At 36.8% G+C, this 19,953-nt stretch overlaps 2 protein-coding genes across 10 annotated transcripts in view; one reads left to right on the forward strand and one right to left on the reverse strand.

Moving 5' to 3' along the window:
• Positions 1–4,616, reverse strand: part of ptpn13 (protein tyrosine phosphatase non-receptor type 13) — a 63,974-nt gene extending 59,358 nt beyond the window's left edge. For both annotated transcript variants that reach the window (XM_053648171.1, XM_053648170.1), the window contains exon 1: positions 4,322–4,616. The gene's annotated coding sequence lies outside the window, so the exon portion shown is untranslated. The remainder of the gene's footprint in view (positions 1–4,321) is intronic.
• A 12,081-nt stretch (positions 4,617–16,697) lies between these two features.
• The window catches only part of mapk10 (mitogen-activated protein kinase 10), a 61,122-nt gene continuing 57,866 nt past the window's right edge, over positions 16,698–19,953 (forward strand). For all 8 annotated transcript variants that reach the window (XM_053648423.1, XM_053648424.1, XM_053648418.1 and 5 more), the window contains exon 1: positions 16,698–16,958. Coding sequence is in view for 6 of the 8 variants with exons in the window: in XM_053648418.1 (XP_053504393.1) it covers positions 16,956–16,958 (3 nt within the window). In the remaining 2 variants the exon portion in view is untranslated. The remainder of the gene's footprint in view (positions 16,959–19,953) is intronic.

Below are 19,953 nucleotides of genomic sequence, written 5' to 3' on the forward strand. Positions count from 1 at the left end.
CCACGTTATTCTGCTTCATTATCAAGCTGTCCTAACATTTAAACCCAAACCGGGACGTGTTTGGAGAGACGAAGGTCGAACGTGGAGCGAGGGACAGAATGGAAAAGTGCAGATTCCTGCCGAGAGCGAACGTCACACAGACACCCCTCTGCGGAGAGATGGCATTTCCTGAGCGAGGACGGAGTAAAATAACACCATGAACAAACCAACAGCTCGGTCAAGTCCGAATCGGAAAAATACATCTTTTACATCACAAACGGATTATAAACACCACCGTGGAAGCTGTTCTAGGGTGGATTTTTCTTTTTATGTAGCATTAATGACTGTAGCGGTCAGTAATTAACGTCACTCATCACTCATGAGGCGTTCAACGGCATTTCATTTCATAATCCATTCGACGACTTGTATACAGTTGTGCCCAAAAGTTTGCATACCCCTTGCAGAATCTGCAAAATCTTAATACTGTTAACAAAATAAGACGGATTATAAACATCCCATGTTTATTTAGTCCTGTCCTGAAGAAGCTATATCACACAGCAGATATTTACATATAGTCCGCAAGACAAGATAACAGCTGAATTTAGTACCCTGTTGGAAAGTTTACACACACTCGATTCTAAATACTGTGTGTCGTTACCTGGATGATCAACAACATGATGTTTTTATGGTTTGTGACAGTTGTTCATGAGTCCCTTGTTTTGTCCTGAGCAGTTAAACTACCCACTGTTCTTCAGAAAAATCCTCCAGGTCCTGCACAGTCTTTACCTTTCCAGCATCTTCTGCATACCTGAGCCCTTCCCAACAGTGAGTGGCTATGTGATGTTGAGATCCATCTTTTCACACTGAGGACAACTGAGGGACTCGTACATGACCATTACAAAAGGTGCAAACGTTCACTGATGTGCAAGAAGACAACACGATGCATTTAGAGCCAGGGGGAGGGGGTGAAAACTTTTGAACAGGATGATCGGTGTAAATTGTTAGTATTTTGTCTTCTGGGAAACATGCAACTCTCTTATTCAACGTCCGAAGGGCAGTACTAAATGAAAATAAATGAATAAATAAATAAATAAATAAATAAATGAAACATAACTCACACTGAAATGTATCCAAAAATAGCTACAATTTTTTTAAATATTCATTTAGTAAATTATAAAACAAAATCACTTTTTAGTTAGAATTTTTTTTCTTTTTAAAAAGAAAGACATTGAAAAAGACAAAAATATGAATTAAAAGCAAGTAAAATTTTAAACATTACATACAAAACGTGACGTCAGTTTATAAATATGTTTATTGTTTTTAATTAAATAATTCACTTAAAACATTTCACGATGTCCGTGATATCCATCAGAAAAATTTATTGCGACACGACTGATCACGATATTGGTGTTATATCATCATATCGCCCATGTTCCGGTGAACGAGAGAGGACCGAATGACTGAAAGATTCGCCAATTCAAACTCTGACCCGCCGAATATGACAAATATGGGGCAATCTTTGGCCAAAACATCTCTTTAAGAGGCTTAAAAAGTGTGTATTAGTAAGTTCAATCGTATCACAGTCAATATTAACAAGACCTCAAGTTCAAAATGGTGTTCAATATAGAGCTATAAACAACAAGAGGACGAGGACAGACAGAAAAAAAAAAAAAAAAAAAAGTGTGTGTTGGTCCTTAACATTTTTACATCTGGATGATTTGCCTTTCAGATTCCCAGACTACAGGAGCTGCTGCTCAGAGACACGCCAAAATACAGACGAAACCGAATGGAATCAAAAAGGAAGTGCTATCGTTATTTATTTCATGTTGTCATGTGATCAGTATACTTATTTACTCGAGATACACACACAACAGATTAGTGCGTGAACTTGACCACCAATGGCCAAAAAGATGAAAATTAAAGATCGCAGGTCTACTCCAGCGGTCGAAATGGAAAGCAGTGCAGAAATTTTCAGCACAATGCGGTTCATCTTCTAGTCTACTCACAGCTTTCAAGAAAACCAAGACGATTTTGTCTTTACACCTCATAATCAGCCGCCAGAGCAATTCAGCAGCTAATTGGAAGCTTTATGAGACTGTAAATCTGTCTGAGAATCTGAGGAAAGAGTCACAGCTGAATTCGCTATTAAAAATATACAAGTGCGTGCCTTTGGATGTAGATATTTACACATAAAAGCATCTGTTATCGCATGGCTGAGCTTAAAGACGAATAAAATGATACACTCGAGATATTTTCACTTATTTATCACGATTGAGTTTTGCAGGCCACATTACGGGAGGGGGAAAAAAACACAGTTCAAGGACTTTTGTAAGAAAATATGCTGCTGCCTGGATTTTACTTGTGAAAATCAATGTGCAAATATAATTTTTATTTTTTTTAATACATATTTCGACGTGTTTTAACAGTCGCATAAAATTGTATTTGATTGATATAATTACTAGGTTTTTTTTATGTTAAAATAACTGAAAATACACCAGGTGAATGTCCATACAAGCCCTTTTTTCTGCAAGAGAGTCTTTGTTAAATCTTTTACATGAAATTTAAAAAAAGGTTACAGAAGGAAGGCCTAAAAATAAAATAAGGACATTCAGTTTAATTATTTCTGGTCACAACAATGCAGTTGGATGGCTTTATTTATTTATTTATTTTAAAACCCTCATGATACTCTCTATACTTTATATCAAAATAAAAAAGTATCGCAATTTCAATATTATATCACTGCTACAAATAATAATAATAATTATTATTATTATTATTATTATTTCTATCTGAGTTGCTGAAGATAAAATCATTCAAGGCCTGAATTAAAGAGATTTTATTTTATATGATAAACAAAATGTATCATAACATTTAGTTTGACTAATCTTGTGCCGAAAACACACACAAGGTCAAAAGGTTTGTAGGCTTGCACGTTATTGTGTGATTGTTTTGGTTTAGTTAGGCGACCCCGAGTTTGAGAAAAGGTCCTCTATAAACAAAAATGATTGTTAATATTCACAAACAAACTGAACACTGAAAGAAGGAATATAACTATGCGCAAAAGGCAATTTTACCCTCCTAAAGTTCAAGTTGAAACCTGGTGGTGGTAGTGTTTAGGAGTAAAAACAGTACCTTTAGAGTAACATACATCTGTATGCGACCGTGTAATGCTCTTTTGGTCGGATTTTGTTGAGTGACCGTGAGTTTCACAAAAGGCGCTGTATAAACATAACTCTTTTATATATATATATAATTTTTTTTTTTTTACAAAAATTAATTTTTCCTGAACTAGAAAAGATGAAATAGTAGAACCAAGCACTTTTTTTTTATTTTACCATCCAACCAGTTTTATCAGTGCTATAAAAGGTAGAAACACTTAGTGGCGGGTTTTTCAAGTTTACAAACAGAGCCTGAGAAGCAACATGCAAAGCAAATGTTCTTATAAACATTTACAAAAATGAACTGAACATGGAAATAAGGAATATGACTATACATGAAAAGACGCTCAGATTTGATCCTCTAGCTGGTTTTAATTGACGATACGGTTGATCAGTGCTATGAAGATGCTCTAAAAGTTCTTTTGTTTTTGTTGAAACTTGGTGATGGTAGTTTATGGGATTACAAACAGATCCTGAAGAGTAACACACACTACAGTAGCGCTAACCACAACCATTAAACTGTGTAAGATTCTTCCTGTTACATTTTGTTAAAAATCAACCATGACTTTGACAAAGGCGCTGTTTAAATAAACCCCATTTTTAACACCTATAAACACAACGTGAACAAGAAAAGGTAGTATAGAACTGTGCACGAAAATATTTTATCCTTCAACCAGTTTATCAGTGCTATAAAAAGGTTAAAAAAAAAAAAAGTAATAAAATAAAAACATGGTGGTGGTAGTATCTGGATTTACAAACAAAGCCCTTAAAAAAATACACAACAAAAAAAAACATTAAAATGATTTGAACATGAAAGTGAAAACAAAAATATAAAAATTCATTTTTTTTCTTACTGATTTTAACCATTTTGTATTCAAGTCTGTTTTTCTCTCTCTCTCTCTCTCTCTCACACACACACACACACACACACACACACACACACACACACACTTGTAGCCTATATGTAACTACTAAAGCCCTGGATTTAGAAAGCTTGCACTAGAAAGTATAAGAAAGTTTGTCAGAGTAGCAGAAAGAATCAGAAAGGTGTCCAAGGCTCTGATCAGACCTCACAAACTTTTCTTCCCCCTCTCCCCTCCCAGGTGGTTGGTGTTTAACTCTATAACCTGCAGAGCTGGAGATGAAAAGCTCCCACATGAAGCTGCTGTAGAGAGTAAACTCACCTGTACAGTGTGAAAGGCCAGGTAAAGGTTACAGTGTAGTGCGTTTCAGCTCCAGCATCACCTCCACACTGAGAAATGAATAGCTTCTCCTTCTCCTTCCTCTCCTTCCTCTCCTTCTCAAGTCCAACAGGTTGATCCGAGCGCACATCCGAGCCCCAAATCCTCCGCTTTACCACCCGAACCCCTCTCCTCCTTCTTCACACACTTCTTTTACACGTTATTAATCCTCCCAGACGGCTCTCTGTGCTTTTCCTGTCCGGCTTGAATCACTCGGAGAACGGCTGCACTGTGTGTGCGCTTCTTCTCCAAACTAGTAAGCCATTGCAGCTGAGAGGGATTGGCTTCCCTGGGGTTGCCAGATCCTTATAACTCACTAACAGCCTGCTCTCAGAGTTGCCACATCCTCAAGTTTCACATATCCATTTTAGGGTTGCCAAGTCATTGTCATTTCTTTTGGATTGAGGTTGCCAGATTTAGTTGGTAGTTGGTAGTGCAACAGGGTTAAACATTTTCCCGTTCTGTAAATATGTGAAAATCTCAAAAGTATATTTTTGGTGTCATATTTATGTACCTTATTTGGATTGCTATAGTTATTACACTATTTGCACCATAAATGGTAAATGGCCGGCACTTATATAAGCGCTTTTTAACTTTACACTGGTCTCATTCACCCATTCACTCACACACACACTAATGATAGCAAAGCAAACGTTCTGCGGTGTGATGAGCATCTGACATTTTATTGAACTCCTTAAACTCAGAAACCAAGAAGCAGCCATTTTAGATTTTTAGCGACTTCATAAACTCACGAACGCATCGAAATAAGCAAAATCCCCTTTGAAAGCTATGCACTTCACTTTGCATGAAACAGAACTGACCAACTATTACTAACTTATGTTTAGTTTTTAAATTTTATATTTTAAGATGCATCAAAATATTGATTAAAAAATATTCCATCCCTTCGCCTTATGGTTTCTGTACCTCAGTACAGCAGTTTTATCTGCCTTGTTTGCTGGAGGTGAGGCGCATGTAGAAAATTTATTCGAAAAAATACACACGCCTACAAAGAAATATAGGATTTGCAGTGACCAGGAACTGTAGTGTAGTGATATTTAGCTGTGTTTAAACCTGACATTTGTGTGCAATTCTTCCTGATATTCCAGGCAATCCGATCCTACGCGCTCTGTGCTAGTTGCTACCACCAGTTTCACATTATGACGCAAGCAAGCAAGCAAGGCTAGCAATTGACTTCTAATGCTGCAAAAAAAATATTTGGTGCAAGAGAGATAAGGAAATCAGAATCGTTCTTCTCTTCAGCTTGCGGTACAGAAACTTGTTAGACCTGTTGTAGAGATACTGTATCATGTCACACTAGCTTCAAAAGTGTTCAAAGTGTCTGAGTAAAAGTTTTTTTTTTTTTTAAAACAAGGTGTGTACAGCTGAAAACATCCTCCTAAAACTTATTTATGGGACATCGAGCACTAGGTTAATAATTAGATAATTATATTAATATCTCATTTGTAAATTTTGTGCATCACATCCAGTATTTAGTTTGTTGTTTATCGTTCCAAATCTACATCCAAAACACATAATTTCTGCAGCGCTACATAGAGAGGTCCTTTGGCTCAGTTTCACAGCTCATATCTACAAAAAAAACACACAAAAAAACACACAATGCATCATGTTTGATTCATTTTCTGCAGGTGAGTCGACTCAGAGTCGAGTCGCTTTCTCAGACATCTTCATACCCCAGGGTGATCACCCGAGAGCGTTCTCACCGGACTAAAGAACTGCACTGAGATGAGATGGAGAACACACTAAGGTTCCATTCAAATATAAGAATCCTGTCATAATCTTTTTACATACGTTTGAACATTTTTACATCTTTTCATTTAATTATCGTTGAAAGCCAGCTCTCCCAAATTCCCTCCTCTAAATCCATGGAATAAAATGTATGTTAATAAAATATTTCATGTTTTGGTTGCATTTTAGTTGCATAATAATATACTGCATATTGTTATGGAAAAAAAACCAGCAGAAGATAGAAAAGCAGACCAGATGGTATTCGTTTTAATTGCATCAAGGATGATTTAAAAAGGGGGAAAACTGCCAATCTGGAACCCCATGCTGCTGCTCGTGGCTGGGAGGAGATGAAGAGTAATGAGACACCTTCCTTCCATTGACTACTGGGTGTTTGTTGTAATGCAAGATCACAGAACATAGTTACAATAATAATAATAATAATAATAATAATAATAACAGGAGATAAAATAATTGGCTAATAAATGCCTCCAACAAATTTTAATTCTTTAATGAATTCATTTTGTATTCAATTAATGTGAATAAAAAATAAACATATTCATTATTTATGTCTGCATTTATATTTTAATTATCTCTCATTTATATATTTATTTGTTAGTCAATTAGTTAGTTAGTTAGTTAGTTTGTTTGTTTGATAATAAGATACACCACTGAGCATCATAGCAACATTCCGCGTGTTTCTATAGCAACCTTTTGACCTGATATTGTTGACCAGTGAGAGCGCAGAGATGCGTACAAAATCTCATTATCCTAGGGACAAGAAAATACAGAAATAATTTGTACAGCGTTAACTACTGAGGAAATCAATGAATATGAAAATGTAATAAATAAATAAATAAATAAAGATAAATTAATGTTAAGGAAATAAATAAATAAATAATAAATACAAAAAGAGTAATAAGGCTTAAAAAGGAGCAGACATAAATAAACAATAAATACAGAAATAGTCATTATTGACTCGTCATGTCATTTTGTATATTTATCTATAGTGTTCCTTTTTTATTTATAGTACTCATTAATTGCTATTTTTATTAATTAATTTAATATATATATATATGAGTAAATATCAATATATTATGTATATAGTATACCTTATTATAGAAATATAGTATTATATCATTATTTTTTAAATTAATATATGTAAATATAAAACATCAATAATCATATATTTATTCACTGACATTCATTAATCTTATTTCTAATGAAATGATATTTGACGTACTACTCAAAATGTATGTAGTTATTTCAGCTCTTCCACAACACACAACACACAACACACACAGGCAGCGTCTCTATAGAAACCGCTTGTCTATTGGGAGTGAAACACAACGAGGAGGTGTTGAAGTGTTGTGTCCAGCAGGGATTTTTGTCTTACTTTGTCTTCTCCTGTTTCCAAAACACAAACCCATTAACCTTCAACACTCACAGGCTACGCACAGCAAAGCATCAATTAACACCTACAGTGTGGAATGAATGGAGAATTAATGAGTCTGGATTTAGTCTTGAACCAACATGTGTACTGTTAAATAACTCACTTATGGCTGCGTTGGAAAAGTCTGAGACATCGCTCAGTTGTTTCTGGGTGATACAAACTTCTATATTAGGTAATAAACACTCTGTGTCATGCTGTTCAGGGAAAATAATTAACAGCGAGGTGGTGTGATGGAGCGGTGTTGCTGTTACCACCTTGAAGTGGATTGTTTTCCTTAAACAGCATGACACAGAGTGTTTTATTCGTGTTATAACACAGCAACCTGCCACGACACACTTTTTATCCATTTACAGTTACATTTAATGCAACAAGTTAGTTCCTGTTCTCACTTATGTTATAGTTGCTCTACTTTTTCTCTCTCTTGACGTTAGGCGGCTGTAGCTCAGGTGGTAGAGCAGGTTGTCCACTAATTGTAGGCGATGGTTCGATTCCCGGCCCACATGACTCCACGTGCCGAAGTGTCCTTGGGCAAGACGCTGAGCCCCAAGTTGCTCCTGATGGCAAGCCAGCGCCTTGCATGGCAGCATCAGACCATTTAAGACAAAATAAACACGTTACCAAGAAAAGCAACATGACTAAGTGTACAGTCCTGAAGACTTTCCTGTAGTGGAAAAACCTACTGACTGTTACAAAGCACTGATACTGGAGACTCCTTCCATAAATGTTACATAAACAACCTCCCTATGGAAAATTATACATCTTTGTTACATATCAACACTTTTTTCAGGTTTGTTTATTATTAAAGTCCCAGTGTAAGTTATTACTATAGAAATAATACCGTATTAGAACAGTGCATGAATAGAAACCTGCACTACTGTCAGAGCTGCTGTTAGAAAATAGAGAATGTTAGATAATATAGAGAGCAGATCTATTGGGTATTCACAGTCACGCTCTTCTCTCGTCTCTGCTCGGTTGCCAAAGATGGCCTCAGGAATGAGACGTAGGCATTCAACTTCTGAATTCCTTGGCCTGGTCTGAAGCAACCCCCCGTTTCCCCTCCCCCTCCATCGCTGGCCTCATCGCTCACCTTTGAACCAGTGGTCTGAGTAACACACGCTTTCTCCCGCAACCATGACGTCATCTCAGTTTCAAAGACAAGGCGTGTTTTCTCACGTATCAGCCGTATTAAGTCTTCTCAGGTTAATGTAGTTTCAGTGTGTGTGTGTGTGCTCCAGCGTGTGGCACTGTGTGGATGACTAAAAGAGGAAAAATGCCGCTTCTGGCCACAAATGGCAGGGTAGACAGGATTTTAAACATCACACTCTGGAGCAGAACCCGGAGCCGAGTCAAACGCGGCCTATTTTAAACCTAACCACGGAAAGACAGAGAGGAACGAAACGATAGCGAAGGAAAGACAACAACACGTGATTATGGCCCGAGTCTTTATATTTACCCCAGATGCAGAAAAACACTGTGTTACCTCACCAAGTTTACTTCATAAACATGTTCAGTCGATCTATTTCGGATTTTCTTTGCTGCTGTTGTAAACCTTTTTTTTGGTTGTTTGTTGCTAAAATAACTTTTTTTTTTCTCATTTTAATGTTTTTTTTTTTTTTGCCAGATTTCCAGTGTTTAAAGATTTGAATAATCAATGCCAAATATTTAGTTCTTGTTTTGAACATGTAAACTTCATCATTGATTTATGCTTCTAATATTAAACATCCCATTATACAAACTCAGAGTATCTTTTTGTTTTGTTTTTTTTGGTTTTTTACATTCACACCACAATTGTTATAACAGAGGAGACTGTGAGTATAATAAAATACAACAGCATACAAAACAATTCACAAAATACAATAATGTAACAACACAGTACAGCATAGTATAGTTTAGTATAGTACAGTACAGCATAGCATAGCATATTATAGTATATTAAAGCAATGGAATAGTTTAATAAAGTGTAGTACTGCATAGTATTGTATAGTTTTGTATAATATGGTAAGTTGCCCTGGTAAGAGAGTATATTTTGTATAATGTACAGTACAGTACAGTACAGTATAGCATAGTATAGTATAGTACCAAACATCTCTCAAGTGGCTAAATGTTTAGTACAGTGTATGGTATAGTACATTATAGTATAGTATAATATAGTATAGTACAGTATAGTACAGCATAGTGTATCTCTCAAATGACTGTGTTTAGAATACTGTATGGTATAGTACAGTACAATATAGTATAGTATAGCATAGTATAGTACAGTACAGAGCATCTCTCAAATGACTCTCAAATCTCTCAAATGTTTAGTATAGTGGTATGGTATATTACATTATAGTATATATAGTATAGTACATTTTTATTATTAATAAAATAATAACTTAAGCTAATAAAATATTTTGAATTATCATTCTAATATATTCATTCAATATATAGATAAAAAAATAATTAATTTGAATAGTAGCTTTTTAATTCATATTATTTAATCCATATCATTTAATAGTAATGCCTCAGTGTTTAATTTGAATCCTAAAAGAATGATTCGGGTTAATAAACCGCAGCTCTGCTCATCATATTCACCCTGTTTACAGCAGGAAACAGTCTGTCTAGCTAATTTCTTTCGCTTCGAATACACTGCGTGTCTGTTAGAAACAGGCAGGCCGTTTCCCAGCAGGCCGTGCAGGTCGGTATCTTGGGGGAGGTAACACGGCACAGGTTTGGCTACCGGCCGAGAACATGAAAACCTCCGTGGGGAGACCAGAGGGGAGAAAAAAAGAGGGGAAGAGCGGAGGAGGAGAGCGAGCCGTGTGATTGGTGCGCTTGGTAATGGCTTGTCTTGGCTCTGGAAATTTGCTTCTGTCAGCACTTTTGCTGCTGCTCTGAAGAACATGAAGTTAAAACACCAGTTAACCTCAAGAAAAAAACCCTCACAGATGAAAACCGAGAAAGGGAGAGCAAGAGAGAATGCACAGAGAGAGAAATACTGACTTAACTGCTCCTAAAATTATGGGATTACTTTACTTTAGATTTTTATCCCTTTATAGCTTTAAAAGAGCCGGATGAAATGTAAACAGAGAAATGTATCTAACAACCAGGAAGATTTGTAGTTACCAGTTTAACATTGTACAAACTGTAAACTTGAATCGTCACACAGTCACCTCAACAGACATCATCTGGCTTAGTAACGCTAATTTATTACACAGTTTCACATACAAGCCTTATTATGCTTCTAACATACAATTTCATGTTCACGCAATAGTGCCTGGCCCCCTACCTGATCAGTCTGATGCTAACCTGGTAGCTATAAACGTCCATGACTTAGCAACAGTAGCCTCATTCCTCTGGTGCTAAGCTTGTCTCAGCCAACGGACTACATCCGAGGTAAAGTTGGGAATCGTATACATTGTGTTTTTAGAAAAACGTTTCCTCTGTGTTCTATGTAAGGAATAAAACACTCCATGTCATGCTGCTATAGGAAAAGAATCAAAAACGGCATGGTGTGATGTGTGGAAGTGAATTATTTTCAAAGAACACCTGAACATCCTGAAATGGTTTATTCCTCTTATACCACATCAATGTGCCAAATTACTGTCCATTTTTCGTTCATTAAAGAACAGCACGTCATACTTTTTATCCGTTTATAGTTACATCTAATGGTGTGGAACGTCGGCGTTCGACAAATTAATTCCTGTTCTCACTTACGTTAAAACAGTCATTCCCTCACCAGCCTTTTCTGTCTTTCTCGCTCTCTTTTGAAGTTTAAGATTTTTTTTGAAACCCAGCTTGTCATGTCACCAAGAAACCGCAAAGCATGAACTCTTCTGTCCTGAAAATGCTTGAAAATCTAAAGTTACAAAGTCTGACTGTCACACAGCTCTGACACTGATGACTCCTTCCACAAATGTTAAACAAATGCTTTTATGATGTGTGTCTGCCGTACAAGTCGCTGTGAACGAGCCGTTACTATAGAAACCATAACGCATTAGAATGAACGCACTGATATAAACCTGTATTTTATAGCAAAATCCTCAAGTTATACTGATTGTGTTTTCCCAGATGGTAAGGATGAATATATTTTATGCTACGAGTGTAATATAAGATGAGTTTAGGAAGTGTCATGAAACAAATTATAAGCGTACTGTACCAGCAGTTTTTGGAAAATGCGAGTCTCTGGAGCATATGCTGAGATAATTTACTGCAGTAGGAAGTTGAATTGTACGTGCAAAATCTCCCAAGTGAAAAAAAAACAGGAGAAAATCACAGCAAGGGAGGTGTATCAGTATCAGCATTAACATCACTGACTCTTTCCATCTCATTAAATCACACATTGATGGCCACACATTGGATTTTTCTGGCACTTTGCCCAATGGAAATTATAGTAGCTGTTAGAGCAGGATGATGAAGGGCACTAGGCGAGGCTATAGGGAAGGTAATCATAAGCTGGGACTGAACCTGTGACCTTTAGACTCACAGACTGTAATGAACAGCTCTTTCGATGAGTCACTATAGATAACTTTACTTAGTCTACGCCCTTCCGGTTCCTACTACACAGGATGCACATAGAAATCGGTGTCTAGTTATATAAGATATCAAAGAGATGCTCTTTCCTGTGTACTCAAGTCCTTGAGTCCAAATACTGAATTTACAGAGACAGTTAACAATAAAAATGATAAGTCGGAAAAAAGTCGGGTTTTTTTAAATCGCAAAAAAAGCACGAAAGCAAATATGAGATATTGAACAACGTCACAAAGCCTTTTAACAGCTAAACTGGTAGCTATAGACGTCCGCTGCTGAGAATGCTGAATCACATTCATAATGACAGACACAATGACGTCACATTCATACTGACGTCCATGATGATGTCACATTCATACTGACGTCCACAGTGACGTTACATTCATATTAACATCCACGATGACGTCACGTTCATATTAACATCCATGATGATGTCACATTCACACTGACAGACACAGTGATGTCACATTCATACTGACGTCCATGATGATGTTACATTCACACTGACAGACACAATGATGTCACATTCATACTGATGTCCATGATGATGTCACATTCACACTGACAGACACAATGACGTCACATTCATACTGACGTCCATGATGACATCACATTTATACTGATGTCCACGATGATGTCACATTCATATTGACGTCCACAATGACATCACATTCATATTAACGTTCACGATGACGTCACATTCATATTAACATCCACGATGATGTCACATTCACACTGACAGACACAATGACGTCACATTCATACTGACATCCATGATGATGTCACATTCACACTGACAGACACGCTGATGTCACATTCATACTGACATCCATGATGATGTCACATTCACACTGACAGACACAATGACGTCACATTCATACTGACGTCCATGATGATGTCACATTCACACTGACAGACACAATGACGTCACATTCATACTGACGTCCATGATGATGTCACATTCACACTGACAGACACAATGACGTCACATTCATACTGACGTCCATGATGCTGTCACATTCATATTAACGTCCATGATGACATCACACTCATATTAACGTCCACAATGAATCACATTCACACTGACAGACACAATGACGTCACATTCATACTGACGTCCATGATGCTGTCACATTCATATTAACGTCCATGATGACATCACACTCATATTAACATCCACAAAGATGTCACATTCACAATGCCATCCACGATGATGTCACACGTGAACCCCGCCACGATGCCGTAATTACTCCTCAGGAACTCGAGAAGTTGAGGGCTTGTTAATAACAGAAAGTTATTAACAAGCCACCAGAATGAAAATGCCGTCTACAGCAGAAGGAAAGATTTGTGTGCTAATTCTGCATGTTAATGGTTCAGTTCTTTATTTTATTTCAGAAAGGCTAAACAAACTTCTTGTCACTGATGAAACAAAAAAACAAAAAACAAAAAATAAAATCTTCTCTCGGCATAAATTAGGCTACAGGAAATTTCTCTTTGAATGAACTATAATATAGTTTATAAATATGATAAATAAAATAACATTATAATCTCTCTCTCTCTCTCTCTCTCTCTCTCTCTCTCTCACACACACACACACACACACACACACACACACACACGATATAAATAGTGTAATTTTGTAGGTAGGTAGATCCATAGATACATGGTATGAACGCACAAATCGAGATATACAGTCACACTGATATATAATTACACCCCTCAGTTATATATAACTGATTATAATACCACATGGATAAAATGATTATAAACAAATATTACCACCCGATAAACAAACAGCACAGAATCAGAGTTACAGCTGATCAGTTTGACTCGAGCAGTGTTTGGAACGAGTCCAGACCAGACCGACTTGTTCATGAAGCAGGAAGCAATTAAACCCCCGAGTGCTTCCTTCCTCAGTGACGTCCACGTCCACTACATTCCCAGCGCACTCCTCTCCATCTAGTGGGTCTGAAGAGTTATTACATGGACAAGCTTCAGAGACCAGCAACCAGTTCTCATCTTACATATCAACTCCATCAACTTCTTTACAGTTCCTCTGCATCTACGGCATTACAGTGGCGTTCAGCAGTCTGAGAGCAGGACTGAAAATGCTTCTCTTTTCCTTTCTTTACTGATTTAATACCAAATTATGCAATTCATTACAAATTATAGCCTATAATCAGCAACAATTTGAGTGAAGATGAAATGTAAAACGTCTTTGATTTGTCCCGTCCCCCTTTTGCTTAATGACTTAAAGCGGTAACTATAAACCGATCACAAGTATGACTTGTCATTTTTCAATCAACATTCTCGCTTTGTGATCAAATGATCATTTTGATCATTTTAATAATTAAAGTATTTATTAAATCTAAAGCGTTTCTATTTTCCAGTCTAAAATCTGTTCATGTCCATCCTTTTCTTTTGTTCATCTCTCTTTCTCTTAGCGTTGCTCCTTTTTGCTTAAAATTTTGCCTTTTTTAAAAATAAAAATAAATAAAAGTTCTTACCTTTATTTTGTATATTTATTTATTTGTTTTCTCTAAAAACATTCAAAGTTTTAACTGTAAGATTTCAAGAAGAATGTCTTTTTCTCCCCCCAAAAAATTTTAAATCCAGAAAAAAATTCCATAAAAAAAATTGATGAACAGTTTAAATCTTGACAAAAAATTAACTTGTTATTTTTTTAAAAAAAACTGAAATACTTTCTAATATTAAATCAGGTTATATTTTCCAGTCTAAAATCTAATAATTTAAGTTCTTCCATTCTTTTCTTAATTTTTTTCCATTTTCCGTTTATTTATTTTTTTAAATCTCTGAAACTTTTTGAACTTAACGTTGTATTATAAGATATTTATCTAATTTTTCACGAACCTTTAAACGTTTTCTTTTAAGAAGGCTTTTAAGAAGAGTTTTTTTTTGTTTGTTTGTTTAATCCTTTCACTTAAAAACTGAAAAATAACATTTTTGAAACTGTTATGCCAAAACTAAACGATTATTAAATCCATATTCATTAGATATTTTTAACAAATAAACGAAAACAAAATCCAAATTGCTGGCCCGTTTTGACTATGGTTATAAAAAACACCAGTGCAGAGCTGCTCGCTTTAACAAATCAGTTTTATGTGAGTAATTAGGATTATAGTGTTCACAGAGGGGCGATGAAAAAGACCTTATAAAGAAGCTCAATGTTTTATTAAACATACCGGACCTTTAATAGACACCTCACTGTCTCCAAACATCCAAACGTCACTATGTCCACAGTCTCTCTCTCTCTCTGTCTCTCTCTCTCTCTTTCTCTCCTTTCTCTAATATTGGTCAGATAAGATTAACATCAAGAAGATGTAATAAGTGCAGATTAAAAGATGTGATAAATAAATGAAGAGGAAAACCAGATTAGAATCGACTGACTCGGTTGTCAGGAGCTGTGTAAGTCATTCTCGTACATTAAAAAAAAAAACATTTAAATCTTTTCATTTATTTCACACAAAGAAGAAGAATAAAGAGTAACACAGTCAAAGATTAACTAAACGTTAAATTAACAGCTTTATTACTTGCGATGTATTTATGATAGTGCTTTCTATCACAGCTCTGTTGAATCCTGAAATTTGATTGGTCGAAAGGCATTGATTAATTTTTTCTGTAATAGCACGGCTACGATGTAGCGTTGGCTGTAATTCAAATGTTATTGTTTCTATAGTAACAGCTTGTCCGGCGGACGCTCCGTATAATCACCTTGTCAAGGTTTTTACTTGTAAGAAACGTTTATTTAACATTCATGGAAGGAGTCTCCAGTGTCAGCGCTTTGTAACAATCTGAAGTTAAAGCTGTAACTTTATGTTTTCCGACATCTTCAGGACAGAGGGGTTTACGCTTCTTTGCGGTACAAGCTTTCGTTTTTTGCTGTAACTTCAGGAGAGAGATAGAAGGGAAGCTGTTGTTTCACCGAAACAACAAAAAGTATGATGTGTCATTTTAAAAAAAGAAAAATGATTTCCATTATGCAGCTGGAACGTATTAAGGATGTAGGTCCTTAATGGTATCCACTAGACATAACATGCCACCAACAGAAAGCAACAAACTACTTGTAGAGGCCCACAGGGACCAATACAGTTTCCATTACAACCAACACAATTCCCATTATAACCATTAAAACCTTTGCAAATTATATGAGGGATTGTATTGTCTTCAGCAGCGACACCACAGCAATTTAATGATTATTAACCATTTGCATTTATTAAAGCACACCTATGAAATGTGCCTAATTTTGTTTTAAAGGTCTCAATATATTAACAATATTTAACAATATATTCACGTGCATCCGAGGTCAAAAAGCACTTTAACGTGCTCATAATTTAAACTGCAGCATTACCATGGCTTCCTACTTCCAACTTCCTGTATCTTATTTGGCCTAGTTGCAGCTGACCCTTTTCTACGTCCAATTCATTCCAGAGCGTTCTGACCCTCATGGCTTTTCATACCCACAGTCTCTCTGGCGTCACGAACAGCTCCGTTCTGTTGCCACAGCAACCCCTGTTCCCTCCTAGTCTCCCCCCTGTTTTTTCCCCTTACAATGGTACATCCAGCATCCTGCAGCACAATGGTCGCAAGAGGACATCGGACCGTGTGATTCAGCATCGCCTTTCTCGGCTCCCTCACTCTTCTTTTTTTGTTCTTTAACCTTTGTTTTTTTTCTTCTTCTTCCATCAGTCTCTCCATTTTCTCTGCATCATCGTGGTGTTGATCCATGTAGCCCAATCGGGATGTTGTGAATAAGAGTGTGAGTGTGTGTGTGTGTGAGTGAGAGAGAGAGAAAGAGAGAGAGAGAGAGAAAGAGAGAGAAAGAGAGAGAGGACCGGGATCAGCTGGCGCGGAATGGTAGGTCGATATGATGCTGATGTTGATGCTGATGCTGGGGATAAAGGGTGGGGTGATGCTGCTGCTGCTGCTTCTCTGTAGATGCTGATTGAAGGTTAAACATGTTTCCTGCACCTTCTAGTACCTTTAATTCCTTTAAAGCCTGAACATGATTAGAATAAACCAGTGTGTCGTGTAACAGTATATCGTATCGTTTTTGCGTCATCGCGATATTATAATGGTATATAAGGTATAATAATGTATCGCAAAATATAGGCAACTTAAACGTGTTACTGTGTGATTAACCTGACCTGATCTGAAGATGCTGCATGTGTTTGGAAGAAACATAGCCTATCGTTCCGAGTTGCAAATACAAATGCAAAATTTATAAAAAAATGTTAAAAATCACATACGGTAATTGGTTTAAAATCGTCTGGATTATGGAAATTGTAATATATCATGACCTTAGGATGTCACATTGCATTATATTATTCCTTCTCCGTGGTTCTACTGCATCCGGTGTTTTCCCTGCACCATGAGTGTGTTGTTTTTTTTCCCTCTCTCTCTCTCTCTCTGCATCCGTCGTGTTCATTTGGCCTAAACACTGCACGAGAGGTCAAGCGCTCGGAGGGTGCCAAAATGAAAGATGACAGAGATGTGTTAAGCGGTTGACCTTTCCAAAAATGTTCTAACAGCCGTCTGTTTGGATTAGGTTTGGGGATAATACTAAAGATTACACTGAAGGTTGTTCTCAACGTGGCTTATTATGAAATCCTGTGCATTTTCCTGAGAGACGCACCGAACTGAGGCTGTTTATCTTCTCTGGATTTGTTGCGGTGCGACCGATTGCTGCCTTTTTTCCATCCTCTTCCATCTTGGAAGACCTAGAACGAGCATTGGTTTTTTTATTTACCACACAACCCAATGTGCTATGTTAATAACATTAACGATTAAACTGATCTCCTTGTGTTCTAGTATTATGCTAAATTTGGATTTAACACGTATCGGGCTGTAGTCAGCATCGGTGACTAAAAAGTTATGTTGATATTTTTATTGGGGGAAGTTTGTGTATTCAGAGTCTGGTTACACAGTTATCTAAGTCGATTTCAAAATGATAAAAAATCACCTGCTCGTAATTAATGCCTTTTTTTGTGCCAGTTTTTCGTGTTTGAATAGAAACATCAGACACAGGGTTTTACAACAGCACCTAGATCACCACCTTTAAAACGCAATCCCTTGCCTTTAAACGTCGTAAAAATTCGGGGGATAGAAAATATGGACTGCGTATTTTCTCGCTGTCAAATGTAATACGAAGTAACACAATGAGAATGAACGAGAAGTTGCCGAGCAGTGAAATAAATCTAATAGCGGTCCCTCCAGGATGCAAAATCAAGCAAAATCAAGGAGCTTTTTTAAAGTTTTTCAAAATTACCGCAGATTTGGGCCAAGACCCGTCATGTGACGTCATCACAACGCCAAAGCATTCCGCCAAAGATGAAAATAAGTACCGCTTAAAGGTCTCACTTACCAGCAAACATTACTGTGAAAATTTCGTGCAGTTGCAGTTTCGTCAATTCGAGTAAAAAAAACTCGCAAAATTTTTTGGGGGAAAAAAGCCGCAGCAAAATCAAGCGCAATAAAACCTCAGGGAAATCCGGTACGGACTGTAATAGGAGTCTAGTATTTTGTCTATATGTTGATAGTCCTAAATTTGATTTCATGTAACAAAATGGCTTCCACACATTATTCATTAGCTTATAAAATAGCACTTGATCCAGCGCATGCTATTATTATTATTATTATTCTTTTTCTCTTATACCATGCTCTAACATTTAATGGTATGCACAACTTAACGTAACCAAGAGATGCTAAATCTAGGACAGGAATCTACAATCCTGCGTAACCGAGACACGTTTTCGGCAAATCCCTCACAGCTGTCTAATTAGCACTCAATTCTATAGTTAAATCTGGGGTCTGAATTTCTGCATTAAATCCTCACTATGCACTTGGAATATGGCCCGTCATTACTGACCTGTATTCACACATGTGGGACAGCTACTCAAAGCTGAACATTTCTAATGTCAGATTTAGAAGTTTGATGAGATTTAATTTTATTATTTGTGCCCACTTACAAATTTTCTGTTAGGCTTCTGTGTGTGTTTATGTGAAAATTACTCTAAGGCTACAACAAAGCTGAGACCTGATAGCGATAAAATGGGACACATCAAGAAGAACGTGGAGGAATAAATGAAAAAAATGAAGGAATGGATAAAATGGATGGATGGATGGATGGATTGATAGATGGATGGATAGATAGATAGATAGATAGATAGATAGATAGATAGATAGATAGATAGATGGATTGATGGATAGATAAATGGATGGATGGATGAATAAATGAAACAATGAATGGATGAATACAGTCTTAAGAGGTACAGTGTCTTGAGAAGTCTTGTTTTCAAGATAGATAGGTAGATGGATGGATGGATGGATGGATGGATGGGGCGATGGCATTTGTAAATAAGCCTGTCTGACACCTGGAACACATTCATTCAGTGGACTTTTTCAGTCAAACATCTCTCTCTCTCTCTCTCTCTCGTTAGCATTCCTTTATTGTCCGAGTGTGTGATGGCAGTCGGTGCGTAGGATGTCTCAGTATGAATTATTTAAGGGCCTAACCGGGGCTCCTTAATGCATGTGGCTCAAGCTTTTCCGCAAACACTCTTCCTCGTCAAATTGACCTCGCTCTCCAGGGACAGACGAGTTTTCTCAGCTGATCGCATAATGGACCTTCACTGCAAACTCCAAGCCGGCAGTAAAAATTCCCCAATTTCCCTTTCGTAAAATCCCCCAAATTCGTAAGTTGACTAGTGTTAGCCACATTCTTTGACCAGGAAGTAGTGAAATGTGTTAAATTGGACTGCAGAGCATTATACTTTACATATGAAAGGATTTCAGTAATGAATGTGTGTTTATGTTTGTTGTGTGTTTTAGCAAATGCTTCACTATGGGCATT

The sequence above is a fragment of the Ictalurus furcatus genome, chromosome 18 (assembly GCF_023375685.1).
Source record: "Ictalurus furcatus strain D&B chromosome 18, Billie_1.0, whole genome shotgun sequence".
Taxonomy (NCBI): domain Eukaryota; kingdom Metazoa; phylum Chordata; class Actinopteri; order Siluriformes; family Ictaluridae; genus Ictalurus; species Ictalurus furcatus.